Below are 20602 nucleotides of genomic sequence, written 5' to 3' on the forward strand. Positions count from 1 at the left end.
AGCCTGGTAGCAAGAATTGCTTATGCAAAAAAGCAATGCTTATTCCCTATTTTAAAAGTGACTATCACAAATCAGACCTCAGCAGAAAGAAAATATGAAAAAATCCCCAAACAACACACAAAAAAGAGAGATGAAAGCAGGTGATTGCTATCCTCATTTACATCAAAACAGATAAGCATTATAAAACCCCTCAGATTTGTATTTTATGTACAAGAAGGGAAATCCTATTTCAAACCTAATATATGACACCAAATACTAGTCTTGCATCCACTGAGTAGAATTTAGAGAACTTTTTGAGAAAAAACTACTCAAGGGAGTGTAGAAAATGTTTATTTTTAGCTAGACAAGGATATCATCATAGGAAGGAAGGAAGGCAGGAAGGAAGGGAAGAAGGGAGGGAGGAAGAAAGGAAATGGAGGAAGAACTCAGGAAAAAGCACTTAACTTGTCCACAGCATCTGCTGTAATTGAATACTCCAAGTTTGCTATTTATAAAGAAGATTTTAGTCATCTTGCTGTACTGATGTTATTAGAAAGACTTTCAGTGAAGATTTATGAAGGAATGTAAACCCTGTCAAGAAGAGATGGCTTCAGATCTTGCAGAGACCACAGCCAAGCAAGATATGTAGAAATCCTGATGTCAAAGAAGATATGCAGAAGTTCTGATGAAATCTTTTTCATTATAACAAAGGTGAAAAGCATTGATACTAATCTTGTGAAGCATTCTTTGTCTCCATAAAATCCATGAAAAATGACTGGTTTCTCAAAAAGCAAGAACAGATGGAAACCAGCGGACTCACCAAAACTTCAATTCCTTTCAACGCCAAATTTCATCATGGTGAATAAGAAAATCTTTGGAATAAGCAAAACAATTTCCAAAACATTATAGAAATCCTAATTTAAAGTTATTTGTGCAAATACAGGGTTTGTTTATGAGACCTCACTGCAACCTCTTACTGCATTTACATATTTCTGGTAACATAAGAGAAGGGAAATAAAGCTGGTCAAGAAGGGAAGGGATTAGAATGTCCCCCTTTTCAAAAACTGATACTCTACTAATGGAAACCACTAGGCTGTCACAACAGTCAGTATAACTGACAATGCCAGCAACTAGGTGGGATGCAAATAATGGCAGAAAAATGCCATCCAAAAAAAAATTTCTCTCTTTTCTAGCAATGGTGTCCCAAACCCGAGTCAACACAAAACAAACAGCCATAGCAAGATTGGTATGGTCATTGTCACAATTAAAATGTTCAGTCTAAAACCTTGCAAGCAGACATGCTGGCCCTAGCTAAAATCATTCAGATTTCAAAGAAGGAAGGAAGGAAGAGGGAATGTGCCTTGATTCCCTTTGCAGCGTCTGTACAAAACCAGATATTTTACTAAGACATGCTAAAGACCATTTATTAGTTGCAGACACAATCTCCCCAGTCCATAGTCTCAAAATCAGAAAGACAAGTGTGACCTCTTTTAGTGTCCTAAGGTTGTACATTGGGAGAAAGGGAACTCTTTGCTATTACTCCCAATGTAGTCACCTGTCTGTATTTTTGTTGGCCTTTTTTTTTAAATCAAAAAAGAAAAAAACAAAACCAAAAAAAAACCCCACAAAAATATCAAGTTGGATATAAATTAATACCAAGGCTGGATATAAATTAATGAAAATGCAATTAGAAATGTGACTATCTCTGTAGATTTAGCCTCTTAATTTCATGACCAGAGAGCAATAACATAGACAGCAGGTCTAAAAAACATCCCACAGATCTCCTCAATTGCTCATCATTGATCAGTTCACTCCTTTTGGTGTTCATTGTTCAAAAGAGTTTTTTCGTTGCTATAATGGGAGTTGTTTGGACAAAGTTGAAACTAGCAAGCTTTTTGAAACAACACATATGCACAGTTATTTGAATTCCAAATACTTGAACTATTTGATTATGTCTGTGTTCTGTTTTAGTAAGAATTTGTGAATATTAGAATAAATAGAGCTTTTATTTATTTTTTAAATTAATGTCTGGCTGCTCTTTGTATGAGAAATACCTCTTGCACCATTAATCATTTGACCACCTCAGGCTGAGGCAAATAAATCTATTTTAGTCTGTTCTATTACAAATGAAATTTGGAAGTTTGAGTAAAACCCCCTGTCAATGGTCAGGATATATAATCCATCTGAACAAATATTACTCTGCTTGAAAATAAATGCAGTACAAAATACATCTACTGAAAGGCTAATCAAATCCTTGCCCTGAAATCCTAGTTCTTTCATATCTTTAGTTAGTGAAGACTGGTGATACTGGACTTTAATATTTCTGGTTTGCTGCCTCATTTCTTGAATTTCGTTGAAAATATCTCAGTTTTTGTTAAAGTGGAGCTGCTGCTGACCCAGAGAAAAATATCCCTTTTACACACTGTTTTATAAACATCACCTTGAAATTAACTTAGGACTGTACCAAAATGTGGTCTTTGCATTTATATTGGGAATAGTGAGAAAGAGTCTCTAAGCAAAAAATGACCAACAAGTAGGAAGCTATGGGAAACTGGACATAGCAGTGTAGGCATTTCCAGGCAACTGGTGTGAGGAATTTCATAATAAGAACATACACCTATGTAATTCTAGGATAAACCCACCCTATTTGAACCAGAGCAATGGCCATGAATCAAAAATACAGATCCCCAAATCCTCAGGCTGCTGAAGCAATGAAGATCCTGCACTGGGCTTTCACAGTCAGTGGACAGTGTTCCTCCAGTTATTAGTGATCAGTGTTTCTTTTGCCCTGTTTCATTGTCCAAGTTTTCTTCCCTGGCTTACTTGTACTTCTAACATTCCGTAATTTATGTTCATACACCATATCCCAGAACTGTACTGCCTGAAAAGGGGAAAAAGGGGAGGGAAAGCTCTAAAGATATGACTGGGATGACAAAAGTTGGAAGAAACAGACAAAATATACCGCAGTATATTTAATATATTTAACAGATTACTTTTCTTAAAGAAGAAGCCCAAGCATCCAGCACAGGCTTTGGGGGTCAGGGTTTTCCTCAGCAATATTAAACATGGGCATTCTGCTTTGAGCATGTCGAGATTAAGAGTGACCTAAACCACACTGAGGCCAACACACAGGTTTGAATGTATTCATTGAGACCTGGATCAAGTCTTTTCTGAAGATGTGCCAGATGATAAAATGCAGAAAACAGATCAGGCCTTCTTGGCACAGCCATGAAATGAAAGTTTCTTGCATTCACCACTTACCAAGACAGTTGTGGCCATCGTGGGCTAACATGAATCCATCATAGCACGTACACCTGTAGTTGCCTGGAATGTTGATACACTCATGGACACAACCCCCATTGTAGAAGTCGTTTTCACACTCGTCGATATCTAAAACACAAGAGGAGAGAAAAAAAGCTTTTGTAAAAAAAGAATTCTAACAATACAGAAAAAATTCTTCAACTGAGCATGTTTTTTCAAATATGCCCATCCCTAATCTTTCTTTTAGGCTCATTTTGCCTACTTCAACACGTGGTCAGGGACTGAATATATCAGGGTCATATTTGTCTGAAAAGCAGCAAGCCAATGTATAGAACACTCTTTCACAAAATAATTGGAGTATCATCGCAGTAAACAATAATATGCTGTCAAAAATAAAAAAAGGAACACTTGATTTTGCTACACTTTATATTTAAAATGTAGTTTTTATTTTCTGGCTTCAATATAATTAAGCAAAGAATGAATGAACCCTTTGACTTGTAACAACTATGAGAAGCATAGTATTAATATGGCATGAGACAAAAGTATGCCTTTTATAACAAATAAACTATAATTTTCTGTATTAAACACATGCAATCAGAACCACAAAAATGTCAGTATTTTCTCCTCAGAAGATATGATAGAGTTGTTTGGGGTTTTTTTTACACTGGTCTGTATCTTAAAGAGGATCATAAAAGATGAGAGATGGATTCTGCTTCAATTACAAACAATCCTGCCATGATCTTCCCTCCCTCGTACAAAAAAAAAAAAAATCACTCATTCTAGAAAAAGCAAACTTTCTTCTTTCTACAAACTGTATTTTGGCTTATACATGGAACATCAGTATCACAGTCACTCTAGTGAATAATTAAGTGGTGTGCATCAACCAACTAAAAATACACAAATAATTAAAGATAGCCTCATGGCTTGATAAGTACCAGCTCTAAATTTGTGTTGTGCTAGACCAAAAACCACAGCTAATCTCCCTAAGTTAGGCAGAACATGATAAACAGATAAAATTTTTATTTTAGAAAACCACCTGGTAGAATATCAGAGTTACCCCAGCATTACATTTCAAATGTGCCTTCCATTGCAGAGGTGATTGACATTTTTCTGAATTACGTTAATATTCACATAGATTTTCCCTCTCTTTTTTTTCACCTTTTAAAAGCACTCCACGAAAATCTCTTGCTACCTGGTATCATACCCAGATGGAATCCAAAGAGGACAAGGTGGTTTTGGCAAAATCAGACCCGTCTGAAGAGCTACCTCAGACTCAGCCACTCCGTGCCTTCATCACTTCTGGTGCTTGGATTGAGAATGGCTGGGTTTGTCCCTTCTCACACAACCTGTGAGAGCAGGGACAGGCTTTTCCCAAGTTCTGTTGCAAGACTTCTCCCTCATGTTGGCCTCTCCCAGAAATCTAGCTTAAATTCAGAATTTTCCGAGTCTCCATCCACCTGCCTTCAACAGCTTTGAATTTCCCCTTGTACAACCTTCTCCACAGCTTGAAAAGGGAATGACAGGCTTGGCTTTATTTGCAAAACCAGCTGGCTATTTTGTAACTCAGCATTTGGCACCATAGCAATACCAGAAATAGGAAGCTGGAGAAATGATCTTCCAAACCAAAATACAAGCTGCTGCTTAAAGGTAGAATTCCTAGTCTTTAAAGCACTGCTCTTTTTCTGAAGGTTCTCATTCTTTACTAACAATTTCCATCCATAAGATGTACACGTGCCCACTCAGCACAGCCTGTGGTTGTGCTCTACCTTCCAAGTCCAGTATGAGAGGAAAAAGAGAAATCTATGATTTTTATTGAAAACAAGAATGAGCAAGTCAAGTGCTCATCCCAAACAACCTGCAATGCAGTCTCTGAGAAGCTGCTCTCATTAGGCCACAGCTCCGTGTGCCTGGGTGCATATTCCCAAAATGTTACAGTCTGCTTTCCACTCTGCAGAAATTTGCACCTTCCACAACCATTCATTAATATTTTCAGAAACTTCTTGTTGTTCCCTACAGGCTACAGGGACAAAAAGAGAGCTCTATAGTAATGGCATGTTTTAACAGGCCAAATCAATACTCAAAAAGCATCTAACAGATTTTGATGTCAGGTGTCTCAGGTGTTCCCCTCAGGACACTCAGAAAACATGGCATCTTCATTTCATGGTTTGTTCTTAACTTTCATCCAGCAATGAGTCTTTTCAGAAGAGGGCATTCAGAAGAAGCTGTTACCACCTGTTATGTTCCTCAGCATCAGACTGCCAAGGGTTGAGCAATTAATTCCATTTTTTTTTCAAACAATGAACCAAACAGTACTATTTGTTTAAACAAGCAGTGGGAAAGCTTTCAAAAGGGACAAAAAATACCAAAGAAATGTGAAGCCTTTTGAATGACTGCCCCTTATATAATAGTTATTTTAAAAAGCTGTACTGTGATTAGCAGCACAAATGATGATGCAATATAAATACTCCAGTTATGGAAAAGGTAATGCAACAGATACAGAAACCACAAAAATAGCAAAAGAAACAGATACTTTTCATCTCATTCTCTTAGGAGTTCAAGTCACAATTAATATTGCAAAAGGATTAGAATATTATTTCTCCCTTTTGCACCCCAATAGCTGTAAAAAACTAGAAGTGGAACCAAACATTCTAACTCATTTTCAAAGCCACATTGTGGGGTTTTTTGTGTTTCTTCCCTCCAAAACCCAAATAACTATTTAAAAACTTCACCTGGCAGGCTGATTGGAATTTTTATCTCCAGCATGGCTAGCAAAAAAATCAAGGGGCTAAGACTGGTGTATTTACCTGTCCAAAAAAACCAAAGCAAAAACACAGCAAAAAAAAACCCCAGACCCTCTTTCCCCCCTAAAAACCCAAACAAACAAAAAAAAACCCAAACAAGAAAACCTCACAAAAACATGCACAAAGCCTACAAAGTCCAAATGTTGAACATTTTTGAAGCTCCAACTGCCAAGAGAAATGCATGCAACGTGACCACCACTCCGTCTTCTCTTACCTGGAGGAAGACATTCTTTAAAGAATGCCTCAGTGCACAACAGCTGTAATTTACGGACAGAATACTACATCTGACATGCCAGAATACAGCTTCCTTAGTAAGCTTCATATAGAGTAAAAGTTATAGGAGTACATTCAATCACATAAAACCTGCAGCCTTGCTTTTCATTTTGTCTATTATAAGCCTTAAAATTCACAGGGGCCATCTCTGTTCATTTCCTTTTGAGCAGGTCATATCCTATCATTCTTTTTTTCCTACAATTGATAGAATTGGGTGCTAATCAAAACCTCAACTCTAAACACCTCTGCTTTCCCTGCTAATTTTATAGCTTCAACTATCCTTAGCATTTTTAGCATTTGATCTCTTAATATTGTCTTTCATCATGCAGGAATTACCATAACAAAAACAAAAACCAAAACCAAGAGGAAAAAAATAAATGTATTCAACCATAATAAAGGTATTCAACCATGAAATTGTGATGAACGCAGGTGTATCTACTGATGAATTTGCAAGGTTTCTAAAGAGAAACCCAAAGTTTTGTCTACACTGGCAAAATATTTCTAAAGTTTTCAATTCCTTAAATTGCAGCTGTTCAGATGGGGAATTCTTGGGGTATTTAGTGAAGAAATCACCTTAAAAGAGAATTGCGGTATTTCCACTCCAAGAGAAATTAAATCCATGTGGTACTACAATGGCAGGGATTGTGGTAGTCTCAGACAAGAATTAAATGCACCAAAATGATTAAGATGGTGTAGAGACATTTTCAGTACTGACACAACCTGCCAAGAACCCATTTGAGCTTAGTGTATTCAAAAAAGACAACACCTCCGTATACCAGGGCTGGATGTAAGGACATCCTCAGATGCTGGCAAAATAATTTTGATCATCTCTTTCTGGAACTGGTTCAGAAAAATCTCAAAAATCCATTGCTTGTTTCAAAAGTTTTAAAGTAAAAAATCATCAGGAAAGAAGAGGTAAAAAGAAACTTGCTTACTTGGGTGTACTAGTAACTGTAGTGGTTCAGCTATTTACCAAGGTGAAAGAGGCTTGGAAACTCCATCCTAATTCTTTCTGGAAAGCAGAGGTGAATCTCTTCGTTACCATCTGGAAATAACTCTTTGAGCAGATCCCTAGGGAACACAGCCATGCTCTTCTACTGCCCTCCTCAAGGAGCAGTGGTGTTACTTAAAGAACACTCACTCTATGAGACTGCAGTTATTATGCAATGCAAGCATCTAAGAACTTCTAAAAAATACTCTAGACAAGTATCTGAGGATGTGTTACCATGAGGATGTACTCTAATTTACAGTCCTTGTATTTCAGTTATAGGAAGAGAATTTGAATTTGTTTTGAGTAATCTGATTCTTTTTAGTTTGATGGGACTTGTATTTCCCTTATACATAATGGGGTTAATTATTCTGTCATTATTAGAGGTGAAATTGATGCTGCCCCATGATTGGTTTAATTTGTGTATTCTGCCACAAAGAGATGGAACTCTCATAAGCCTCACAATGCCACCCTGCAGAGAAGCATCTCTTCCAGAAGCACATATAACTATGAAATGTTCAAAATAAAACAAGAATCAAACTCTTTTGCTTCCCATATCACAGTATTTCAGCTTTCTGTTACAGCAGAGAATAGAAGACACATCAGCATGCAATAACTAATGCCCACAAGACAAACCAAACTGTAAAAAAAAATGAGGAAGTTGCAAAATGCCTGGTTCCCATTTTGTCTGAACATTTTCAGCACTGTCATTAATTGACTGAGTGCTAATCATCTTTTCCAAGCAGTAACCAGCTCTCCTAGAAGGTGGAACAGAATTTATGCCAAGTAAGTAAAAAGTCTACCTCCAGAAAAATTAATTCCCACTCTCATTGCATCACTTGAAATTAATTAAGTTCCTGAAGGTCCAAAAATGTGTGTTCCAACACATGCAATAAACTTTGTCAGCACAGATACAGATCATCATGGGCACAGCTAAGTGAAATCAAAGCAAATGCCTGCATGGATTTGATGAATTTTGGATGAGTGTCACAGCTAAACTGTCACAAGAAGCCTTATGGCTATTAACATGCAAAAGGAAGAATGACTGAGGCCTGGAAGTCAATGAGCCAAATTCAGTGTTTAGTGTTGAATTCCACAGATTTCTGTAGAAAATGGGAAAGTGTGCATTGACACAATTTTTATCTTGGCATCTGTCAAGGCCACAGATCCCAACATTCACAATGCAACAGAAGATGTTCAAAGTTGGCGTGGGATTGAACAAAATCTGTGTCCATTTTAAAGTATTTCTTGACTAGCAATATAAGGGCAAGATCTGGAGCTAATTTAGTAAACAAAAACTTCAATTGACTTTGAATGGAGTAATTTATGTGCTTGAACATTTTAAAACAAATAGCCAAAGAAAGCTGTCTGCCCACATCAACTTCTAATATACAGAACCACAAACAAAGGCGATTGTGCAGGTATATTATGCAAATGTAGAATTTCTCATAAAGAAGCTGGATCCATTAAATAGTTAGAAAAAGAAATATTAAAATCTTTGTAAGTACATCTTGATGCCTGAAGCCATGTATTTCTCCAGTATCTAAAGAAAGAAAATTTTGATATTCATCTTCCTTTATCTAATTGCTTTAAGCAAGATACTGCCAAAAAGGCACTGTGGAGACAGGAAATAACATTGCCCTTACAAACTTGACAGGAAAGAAACTGTGTTTTACCTTCTTGCTTTAAAAGGGGTTGCTGCTAGCCCCTACCAAGGGCAAAGCACACCAGATGCAAAATTCTCTTTTATCAGTTGGCTTCTGCTAAAAAATGCTCTCCTACAATTCTGCAACAGCAGAACCTTGCCTGCTTTTCCACAACCCTTAAGCAGCAAAGAACACTGCAAGGTGCTGGAGCCCATATTTCCATGTAGTAATATTTTTCACTTTTATGGCCTCTCTACTAAGAGCTTTCAAAAAATGTTATTGATTCTTTATCGAGTTTTGGCCACTGTTCCTCCTAGAGCTAATGCACTATCCTCATATTCACAGAAAAAAACAGGGGAATAAGGCCCATCCCTAGGTTCTAAATCCTACACAACTAAGATTTACAGTGCAGAACTGTCTTCCTCACTGCATAGCTTCATGCAAGCTTGATCTCAGATGCTTGTGAAAGAAAGTAACCTTGTAAAATCCAAAGATAAAACAGCCTGAGATGAAAACTCAATTCTACAATTTTTGCCACTGTCTTAGTGAAGCCAGGAAGACATATTTTCTGGGATTCACAGCAGAGAGATACGTACGACAGGATCAGCACTGAAATTTTTTGTTCCCATTTTCAATTCAGAGCAAACAGCAATGTAGCACTGACTCCACTGCTTTAAAGGAAACAAGCAGAAGTGAAGTTACATGCACACTGACAAGAATTACATATAAGTTCAAGTCTTGGATCACAGTCAGATCAGCAGCTTTTTCTTCTTCATAATTGGGTTTGAGACTGCAAAAGCCATGAAAATAAGAAAAAATTACATAAGAATAGTCACATTTTTATATATATTCTTTGGCAGAGTCTACATTTAATATACGTTCAGCAGATATACATCACACTCTGGACAACCTGAACCTAAGGCATTTGTATTTCCCACATCAAGTTGCACTTTCCTTAAGAAGGGAACCAGTTCCAGATCCAAAGGCCAGAATAAAAGCTCAAACATAGGTTTAAGACCATTCTGGTAAAGTGCAGGTGAAATGTGCCAGAAGTTCAGCTCTCAGGGACACCCAACCTAAGCAATATTACTAAACACGTTAGATTCTTACAAAGACTTCAGCATCAGCACATTTCCACACATTTCAAGTCTGCTCTACTCTTAAAATTTACAAAATATGACCAAAGTATGAAGAATTGGGTGGGAAAATGTGATCAGTTATCAATTTCACTAAATCTGACCTGATGAAATAGCACTTCCATCTGTTTTGTGGCATTGGAATTCATCATCTACTCCAAGTTCAAATTTTATGAGAATATATTGACATACCAAGACTCTCAATATTTCTACTCCAAAAAACTCCTTCACCTCCAGAGAAAAATCCATTTTTGAAAATCTCTTTCCACGAAGTGCTTGTTAAATCAATTTTCTATAAAGCAAATTATTTGTTACATATGGCCCTTCCTGCAATACTTTATTTTTTGACTCATAAATGTTAACATCTTTATTCTTTAGATGCTGCGACCTTGTAAATGTCACAATCTAATGAATCAGAGGAACACAGAGTGCAGTTTTTACAGCTTTCAAGTTGCTATGATGTTTTCAAGACACTTGTGCCAAAGAAAACTGTAAAATTTGATAGCCATTAGGGCTTCTCTAAGAGGCAAGGTCAAGAGTGGGCAGGCTGGGAGCAGGGTAAATTCAGAAAGAGCAGCCGGATGTTTCTCAGTGGAGAAGGAAAAAGAACAGGTACAATATGTTGTTTAACATGAGGTTTTTTCAGTGTAAATCCCTCAAGAGCCTTTCCATTATGGGTACTGCCTCTCCCATGTTTTTCCCATTAGTGTGTCCACAAAGAAAAAAAAATCAATTTTACAACTTCCTTCAAAAATGTCACAAGCCCCTATTTCCCAGTATTAAACTGGCAATAAAATGAAAAGGCCATGCCAGTTTAGTGGACATGATTTGGATACAATCTGTGGTATTGTTGTGCTGTTTTTCTGGAAGCCATTCCATCCAGTTTCCAGAAAAGATCAAGTATTCTGCAGCAGTTTTGTTTCCTTTCCTTCTGTGATGGCTAAACACAAAGTTCATCATGCTTTATCTCTTGCTAAAGTATTGTCTGAAAGAAGTGGGGTGAAATGGAATACAAACCAACTATGTAAAGCTATGTCCAGCTGGTTAAACAAGACACACACATTTTTAAAGTGTGAACAGTTTCAGATTTAGAACTCTCTTGCCTAAACGTATTTAGGATATGTCTGAAAGACAGATGAGATATCACTTTTAAAAATTTAATATTATTTTAATATTGCTTAATAATTTTTTCCTAACCACAGTTATTAACTTATCATTTTCAAGAAAGCACAGAGACAACTATTAACAATCCCTATTTTGCCCTGTGTCTGTAATTTTTTTCCCACTATTATACTGTGTACAGCAAGCATGAATCTAATTTTCAAGTCACACAGAGTAAAGGTAGCCTCACAGGCATCATGGGGAAAACCAACTTTCAGACACGAATCCTTCTCTAAGGAGGAGATGAAGTAAGTGAACTGAGTTTATCACCTGTAGAAAATGTAGCTGTGCTTAGCACTTGCTACTTTTCAAATTTTAGTTAATGATCTTCAAATATTGTGCATCATACAGAGAGAATTAAAGAGCCACATCTAAAGGCACGAGTGACTAGACAGTATCAAGCACCCAGTGCTGTAAGCTGACTTCAGCTGACTCAGCTCATACATTGGAAAAAGCAACAAGGCAATAGATGATGAAAATGCAAAATTCCTACAGTAGCTGAATGGCTATATCTCACATTTTTGGTAAGTAACCATCCCATTCTTCATTCATCAATAAGAAATATGCTGTCTAGGGACACCCCTCCTTACATTTTTCTTAAATTCACCTTCCCTTCCTCCATTTCCTGTCACTGTTCTCTTTCCTGTGCATTTCCCTCCTTATTTAAACTCTGAGTTCGAAGAGTGGAAAGAACATTTTTAGTGGCTGGACATTGATATGCCAATCAAAGTGACAACAGGCACAAGAACCTACCCCATTGATTCCTTCTCTGAGGATACCTGAGGTTCAAGGCAGGTATTCCTGCCTCAGTCCACACGGACCTTGCCACTGGAAAGTTATCACTGAAGTGCAGTGAAGTAAGAAATATGCAAAAATATTGGAAAAAAGGTAACTTACAAACTGAAAGCTGAGGTTCTGCACACATTTGGTGTCACTTGCCAGCCACCTAAATACTCTATATGGTGGCATACATAGCACCTCAGCAGCAGGAATGGGGAGGAGATCAAACAACTGATACAAAACACTCTTCACTTAGCACCTTAAGAGTTTCTGACTGCTTAATTGGCAAGTCTTCCTATGCATTAACACTGGAGTTTTACAGAGCTTTTTACCTATAGTACCTTTTGGGTGCCTGAAACCTTTGGAGAGCTAGAATCATTTATAGGAAAAAATAATTAAGCAGAGTTCTTTCCCTAAGGAATGTTTTATGTTCTCTTAATGTATCTGAGTATTACCCCTGTGTGACATCTGCCATCTTGACTAGCACAATGGAAACTTATTTGGGACCATTCCAGCTTCATTTATAGTAAATAGATTTTTTTTCCTAGATAAACCCAAAATGATTGTAATCCTGCATTCAGCATTTCTTGAACCCTTGATTAAAGCTTGGAGCAGCTTGACATTTGTCTTAATTGATATTTAAACAGATTGGCTGCAAGTTCTTTGAAGCTCAAGTGAGATACCCAAATAAAGATGGATACCTGTAGAGCACGTAACAGTTTTAAAGCCTGTCTTTATTTAGTAGCTGCCATGCCCGAGAAGCTCAAGCAGAGAGGTTTCCTGTTCACAAGCTGTTATGAATGTGAAACATGACATTTGACAGCATTTTTTCCTCACCACTTCTAAATCACAGCCATTTGCACCCCAATTCCCTCTTTTAATATAATGGGAAATGTTTGATTCTACAGCAAATCTTCAAAGTTCTCGGCCATCTAACGGGAGAGTAGTTCTATGTTTTTACTGGCACTGCTGGTGTGCATGCATCCTAATGATAATTTTTTCAGTAAGTCATGGCAGGAGGTTGTTCCTAGATTTTTAAATTCAAATTTGCACCTATCAATTTTGAGAAAGTGTTTCAAGTAATAAAATTATCTCATTGATACAGATATAACTCATCTACTTTCTTCCCAGACTCTGTAGGCATCTCATTCTCAGATTACTTATCTCCAACCTCACTTGCATTTAATTTCTAAATATCTGTCCACTGAAAGGGGAAAAAATCCCAGCCTTCAATTCGGAAGTAAATTTCTTTATTACCTATCAGTGAATGAATATTAACTCTTTTTATTGTGGCCCTTCATGTAGGGGAAGAGAAGGTTGCTTCTTGCCCATTTCAGAACCAGTCAGTGGCAGACTGTGCACTGCCAAATGGAAGATTTCTTGGTATCATAGAGCACATGCTTCCTTAGTCCCTGGCAGACTGACACTTCAGTTTCAGGCTGAAAAAGCCAAGACCACAAACAGCATGGGAGGCTGCAGAGCAATGGTTTTCAACCTTCCTGGATATGAGGAACTAGTATGTTTTCCAGCAGAAGTGGAAATACTCCGTCAGCAAATTTACATCTTCTGACAGCAGGTTTACCATTTCAAACTATTTTTCCCCACTTGTACCTCAGGCTTCTGGCTGAAAACTACTCTGTTGTGCTGGTTAATCACTTGGGGAATATAATGTGACTTATACCAGGCAAGATTTGTTGAATACGGGACTTCCTGTCATCCTGTAGCACTTGGTCAAACGTCCCACTCTGTGCAAGACGCATATCAGATATTAATTTTGCCAGCCTACAAAACCTAGCAGAACAGTCCCACACAAGTAATCTGTCTGTGAGCAGAACAGCTCTACCTTACACTGCTGATGTGCCCTGCAATGAGGGAATCATCTGTTCAGGGCTGCCTTTCATTCCAGTATTTACTAAAGTGATGTGGCTACTTCTAAATATGATTCACAGGGAAACCATGAACTTGTGTTCCCTGCCAGACACAATACTTAGGAAGCCCAAGAAACCAACTCTGCCTCCTATTTTGACACCTGCTCCCTAGATACAGACAAATTCATACCATTCCCCAACAATATCCTTCATGATCTGAAGGCCTCTCAGCATTTTGGTTTGCAGACAACAGTAAAGAGCAGCCCACAAGGAGTCCACTCTGTCCTTCACAGGGATAAAGGCCATAACTCCTCACCCAGTAAACTCCAGCTGGCTGGGTGGTAACTTGGTTCATCAAAACACAGATCCTTCTTTGGTTTAGAATCATTACATTTGGTTTTGCTGTAGATAGCTTTTTTACCTGCAGAAGCTTTTATCTGGTCTAGCAGGGCGTACACAATGGTAAAAAGGTTGTAACACACCTGAATTGTGTGAAATGCTGAAATCCTCTGAAAAATGAAAGGATTGCTCACTCACTAAAAAACAATGAAAAAGAAGTCCTTTACACTCATGGTAATTAAGACTCCAAAGTACTCCTGATAAGAGTAATCTGTTAATACTAGCATGCTGCCTGATTTCCAATATTAATAATTTCACATTACATTGCTTTTTATCCAAGAGATAGTACTGAGGATTTTTTACTTTCCTTCTCTTTTCTATGTGGTTAAGACATTTCTTAAAAAAATATTTCAGTGCTCCAGCCTAGATATAGATTGATGATTTGTATTTGGTTTAAGTTTTCAGGAGAGTGGTGTTAATTCTGTCATGAGTCTATTGCACATCTGTATGTATTTTTAGGAAACAAACAGTAAAATTAGTGGAGATGACCCTACACTAAGCCATTTACATTTACACTAAGCTCATTTATGTACTTGATACATTCACTTCAAAAAGATCTGAGAAGACTAAACTGAATAATCAAATATTTACAATACCTTTTTTTAAAAACCTGAAATGTCTTGCAAAAAAGCTTAAATTCATTTTTGTCCACCACCTTTCAGTTCTGTGCACCATCTAGAAGGTATAAAAGTTACTAGGCTACAAATTTTGTTACAATTCAAGAGTTTAAGATGATCAATCCACATTTTGTTTCTGTTATGAAAATTTAGGCTTGTTACAGATTTGTGTTTTAGCATCTCACTTGCATTAAGTTAAACCTTACTAAACCTGTGATAATAATGATGACATCCTAAATGTGAGCACACACAAGCACTGCCTGAAACAGTTCACAGCTCTAAAAGCCTTCTCCATCAGGACTGTACAATCAGAAAATGTGGAGCTATTTTCAAGGTGCCAAAACAGTTGGCAATTTTGCTGCACAGCTCAGAAATCTGGCACAGCCTTTCTCAGCTTCTTAACAACAATTGTGTCTCCACAGTGTAAAGTACCTGCCATGCAGTTTTGCTTGGATGTACAGACTGAATGTTTTCCATTTTATTTGAAAACATGGACAAGAAGCCCTAGATGTTGCTGTAGCTGATGAATGCAAAAGGGTTTTATTTTCTAACAAATACCACATTGGTGCAATTTTTTTATTCCAACTATTTTTATTCCTGAAACAGAGAACCCAACCCTACTGATACGTGCTGACAGTTCTAAAATTTTGTCCACAAAGAGAGTTCATCAGTTATGATGTAGGCTCTCCTCAGTCTTTGAAAAGGCCATGCAGAAATAAGTCTTGTGAACCAGAGACCTTTTTATCACCAAAGACAAATAATCACAGAGAAAATTTAATGAACAGTGGTAAGCAGCCTTTAGTTTTTGACCTGTGGATGTACAGCCATTGTCCAACAGGGACGTAAATGTACAGATAGCAGGCAATCCACTGGCTTTTCCATCATCATTACCCTTTCCAGACTCTCAAACATTTCCTGGACTGTTTGGTAACTAGAGCAGAAAGCAAAACCAGGAACAGGAATTAATGAAGTGACACACTCATCTTGGCTGGACATGAGGTAAGTGAGGGTTAGATGAGGCCAGGCCAAGCTGTACAAACACCAGTTTAGTAGTGAGGAAAGTCCAGGAAAAGTGCTAAGGACAAAATTTAACATTCAAATCTGAAAAACATCATTGCTGACTTGTGAATCATCAAATATTTTCATTTATAAGCTGTGCTCACATCTGATGTTTGGACAAGAAAGGGAGATAGGGCAAACGGATGCAATTTCAGCTTTGCCATGAAATCAGACAATTTGGCTCCACAGTTCAAATATCCTGTACTAGAAAGCGCACACAGCTTCCATTAACAGTATTAAATGAAAAAGGAATGAAACTGCAGACACAGGAATAATAACATGGGCATTTGCTCTAAATTGAAGAGTGCTCATATTCATAGCCTGGAAATCTCCCTTTGGGAATTTTAAGCAATTTATTTTTCGTTATGTTGGAGAGAATGTTAGGTAGAGAGAACCAAAGAATGCCTACTGTGCAGTATTCAAATAATAATCTACCATTGACAGAATACACCACAGAAAGCTAAGCTGTACAACTGCACTGACCTCTTCCCGGACAGCAGAGAGATAAAAGTGGCTAAGGTTATATAAACAATTGTTTGGTCTTGTAGACCTATTTCCAGTACTCTCATGTAGATGATTTATTTTGAGATGCCTTTCATAACAATGTTATTTTATTATGCAGAGATAACCAAAATGCTGAAATGTCTTGCCTAAAGTCTTGATTAACAATCCAACTAACAGTTTGGGTTCTTTTTTTTTTGTTTGTTTAATTGGACAGTACATCCAATATAAAACTAGACAATTGAGATGTCACTTCTTGAAATGTTCTTCATGAATTCCACATGCTTCTTCTTTCTTCCCATCTTTCCAGAGAATCCCTATTTTAGCACTGTCTCTGGTGTATATTCACAGTATTTCTAAGATACATAAAGTCCAGGAGAGAACACATTATAACATCCTTGATTATCCACTGAAAAGAGGCAGCAAGGCCGGACTAGTTACCTCACCCATAAATAATACAGGACATCAGCCTCAGTAAAAGGCTCAAGAATGAAATAATAGGGTTATGGGTGAGTATCCACAGCACCTGATTTAACAGTACAGCCATCTGAAGTTTGGTCAAACATCCAGGTCAAGCTTTTCAAAGTACCTATTAATTTTTCACAACTGACTTGAGACTCTCCTTAATGAAGTCTCATTTTCAGAAAAGTGTGAAGGCCCATCCTTCTGAAGACACTGTTAGTTACCAAGACAACAACTCAGGTTTTTAGGTTTGCCCATGTAGGGAAACATAGTGTGAGGCTCCTGCTAAACCACATTAGATGGAGGCTGCAAAGAGACAGGTGTACACAATTACCTGCTCCTGCACAACTCTTCACCAGCATTCTGAGCACAGCTGATCTCCTGTCTACCCCTGTGAGTTTTGCAGAACACCTGGAGAAGCAAACATACTTATTTTCCACTCCTATTCCGAAGATGTCGTTAGAGACAGTGATGGAAATGAAATTTCTGGCGCTAGTCTTTAAGTCTCTAGCTGCATTCTTCCATTTCATGGTTTTTTTATCATCTACTGTAAGCATCCACAGTTGGCCACTGTCAGAGACTGCACATCAGGGTAGACAGATCTTCAGTTAAACTTGGTCTGGCCAGCTTACACACTTTTGATATTAAAATATAAATACACATAGTAGGGATCAGATTCTTTGCATCCACTGTTGAGAGTCCTGATTTTGCCTTCCTGTACTAGGTATAATTTAAAAATCTTTGTAAATTTCATCAGCATAGAACATGAAACTAACTGGACATCAAGGAGAAATTCTAAAGAATGCTTTAGGGGTTTTCCAAAGATCTGATAACTAGGCAAACAAAACTGGCATTCAAGAAAATCTGTCCACCTCCATAACTGGCACAACTGACTTTTTATGGAATTTTCTCCCAAGTGCATATGGGGTCTAGCAGGCTTAGTATATAAAGGACTTTTAATTTGTGTTTAGTTTGTGCAAGTAGGTGATTCAGCCACTGAATTAAAAGCATTGCAAATTAAATAAAGGTATGATCACACAGTCTAGCAGTACTTCCTGAGTAGATTGCACTAAGAAAAAAATTAAATTAAAGAATTAAAACCATAAAACTGAGATTGTAAAAACATAAAACGGAGACTGGGAGGATGAATTTTATAATGATCCAGTGACACACCTCATCCAACTTTGTAGATGCCCACATCTGTGTCAGAAAGAAGACACTAATTTCCAGGACATGATTTATCTGACTTATTTTTGCCTCCAATAATGCAAGGCAAACTGCCTTAAGAAAATTTCTCTTCCTCAACCACAAAGGGAAAGCAAAGCAAATGGTTTAAATGGGTTGATCTCTACTACTGAGATCCACCTTTGCAAAGATGAAATCCACCCTCTGTCCTCTTAAGACAGCCCTGGAAAGTACAGGAGCTCTGTTAATACACCAAATGCTCCACAGATAGAGCCAGGGCCTGCCTCCCTCCCAATACAACAGACTTGATTTATTCTGAAATTTAGGTCTCTGAAGGAGTGCAGAGACCATAATCAAGTGCCTGAGCTCAATTTCAATGTTGAACTAAAAGAATTATAGGGTGTATTATTAATGGTTGTGACTGACAAACGTTTGCCTGAGGACAGACAAATGCAGGAAGCGAAGGTTTCTATTGATTCACATGTTAGTCTTGTGACTTGTGACCCCAGAAAACTTTTAAAACAAAGGCAGAACCATGTTTTCAAATTACCACAGGAAAAGTAAAGTAATCCCACCCCCACCAGTCAAAGAATTTTACAGCCAGCAGACTGCATAAAACCACATGGAGGAGATATTTTTAATTAAGTGCAATATAAGGAAAATAATGGTTACCCGTATCCAGTTTAAACAATTATTAGCAAAAGGGCCTTAGCATTTGAAAGTAAGCCATTTAAGAAAGGCTTACTTTCTGAAGCATAGGCTGTTTCCGATTATAAAGTAGAGCTTTTAATTAAGATTAGTAAGGCCTAATTCAAGCTATAATCTGGTTCCTTTAGTTAGCAAATGTCTATTAAAACCAAGCAATTAAGGTTAAATGGGTTGAAGCATTTAAAGCACTCCCTCCTGCTTCAAATACTATAATAGAAAAGACTATGTCAGTGACTAATACAGACCAGAAGACGTCTTTATTTCTCTTAAGTTTTTTACTTCCTTGTTGATCATAAAGTTTATTGAAGAAGAAACTCTTGGTAAACTAGGTTTCAGGTGAACAATATGTTGTTAATTGTTTAAAAAACAAATTCTGCAGTTTTATAAAGTTTGTTCCTATTATATTTTTTTCCTTAATTTTCTAAATATCAATAAGAACATGCACTAAACTTTCCAGAGGTGTATTTCTGACTTTTGATAGTTGTGATCATACTTGGCTTCGCCTTAAGCATAGATGTTGTGTGTATTTGACAGATAAAGGTAGAAGTAAACTCTGATTTCTACTACTTACATAAATGGACTCAAAGCATTCCCACCTCATCTTCCATTTCCCATTTTTCCCATTTTCACAGCTCGTTCAAAGACTGAAATTCTTCATGCTTGGTCCCATCTTTAAAATCAAGTTATTTTTGCAAGTTCAAGCCAAACAGGGTGAGCAAATCAAGGCTGTATTCCTGAGGGCATGAGAGCCTCCCCCATATCCCTCTGCCTGGCTGCGCCAGAGCCCATCTCCAGCAGGACCCTCTGGGTGCATTCACACTCAAACCTTTCACCTGCCTTTTGGACTCTCTAGAACTCCCCCAAAGCACCCAAATAAATCACAGTTTTAAAGACAACAGGCTGTCCTCTCCATCAGATAGAAAATGCTGTGTGCAAACAGGAGCACTGAGGTGTTCTCCCAGCTACAAACACTGGGGCTTTCCTCAGTGAATGGCAGCATTAAGGAAAACATGCTGGTTCTTCCAGAACATGTGCCCCCATCCCTTGAACCCAGACTCTGGCTAACTCAGGCAATTTTATCATGTTATCCTACTCAGGATAAAGACTGATGTTGTGGAGCAGGCTACAGCAGCTGTCTGTGTCTGTTGCCTTCCATACAGACCACCAGAATACTTGTCTTAAAAACAGCTCAAAATTAGGACTAGGACCTAATCATAACATCAATAGTCATGGACATCACTAAGAGCCTTTCAGCAGTACAGGAATGTATTCTGGTAACTCTTTTCTAGTAACTCTTTTTTGGTTTTGTGCAGCAAAATCCAGTAAAGAACTCAGAAATGTGCATTGGAACCTTCTGTATTAACTCAAAGTAAAATGCGTCATTAAGCTGTTCTAGAAAATTAATGCTACTGCTGTTGCTATCCTGAATAGATTTCTGTGTATTTCCTATTTAGAAAAAAAGCTGAAGCTTTTGGGTTTAGCTCCGTAAGACCACATATGATGCAGTCAACAGGTAATTTTTTATAATGCAGTTCTTGCACTTCCCTCAAGACAAAGATTTTTTTAAAAAATATTTCAAAACAGACAGTGAAAGGATGCAAAGTGCCAGAAGGATCAAGAAGAGAAATATATTTAATATACACCTAGATGTGATTGTTAATACAAAATTTAAGTGACAGCAACTTAGAGTTTACCCATATCACAAAAAAGCATCTTCCTAGTAAACAATCATACTATAATTTGATGAGGTAGTTTCCACTGTGTAAGATTTTGAGAAA

General features: G+C 37.5%; 1 protein-coding gene across 4 annotated transcripts in view; it reads right to left on the reverse strand.

The window, feature by feature from the left end:
• Window positions 1–20602, reverse strand: part of SCUBE1 (signal peptide, CUB domain and EGF like domain containing 1) — a 189646-nt gene that overhangs the window by 155083 nt on the left and 13961 nt on the right. For all 4 annotated transcript variants that reach the window (XM_074539230.1, XM_074539229.1, XM_074539228.1 and 1 more), the window contains exon 3: window positions 3241–3369. In XM_074539230.1, coding sequence (XP_074395331.1) covers window positions 3241–3369 — 129 coding nt within the window. The remainder of the gene's footprint in view (window positions 1–3240; window positions 3370–20602) is intronic.

This window comes from Zonotrichia albicollis, chromosome 4 (genome assembly GCF_047830755.1).
Source record: "Zonotrichia albicollis isolate bZonAlb1 chromosome 4, bZonAlb1.hap1, whole genome shotgun sequence".
Lineage (NCBI taxonomy): Eukaryota > Metazoa > Chordata > Aves > Passeriformes > Passerellidae > Zonotrichia > Zonotrichia albicollis.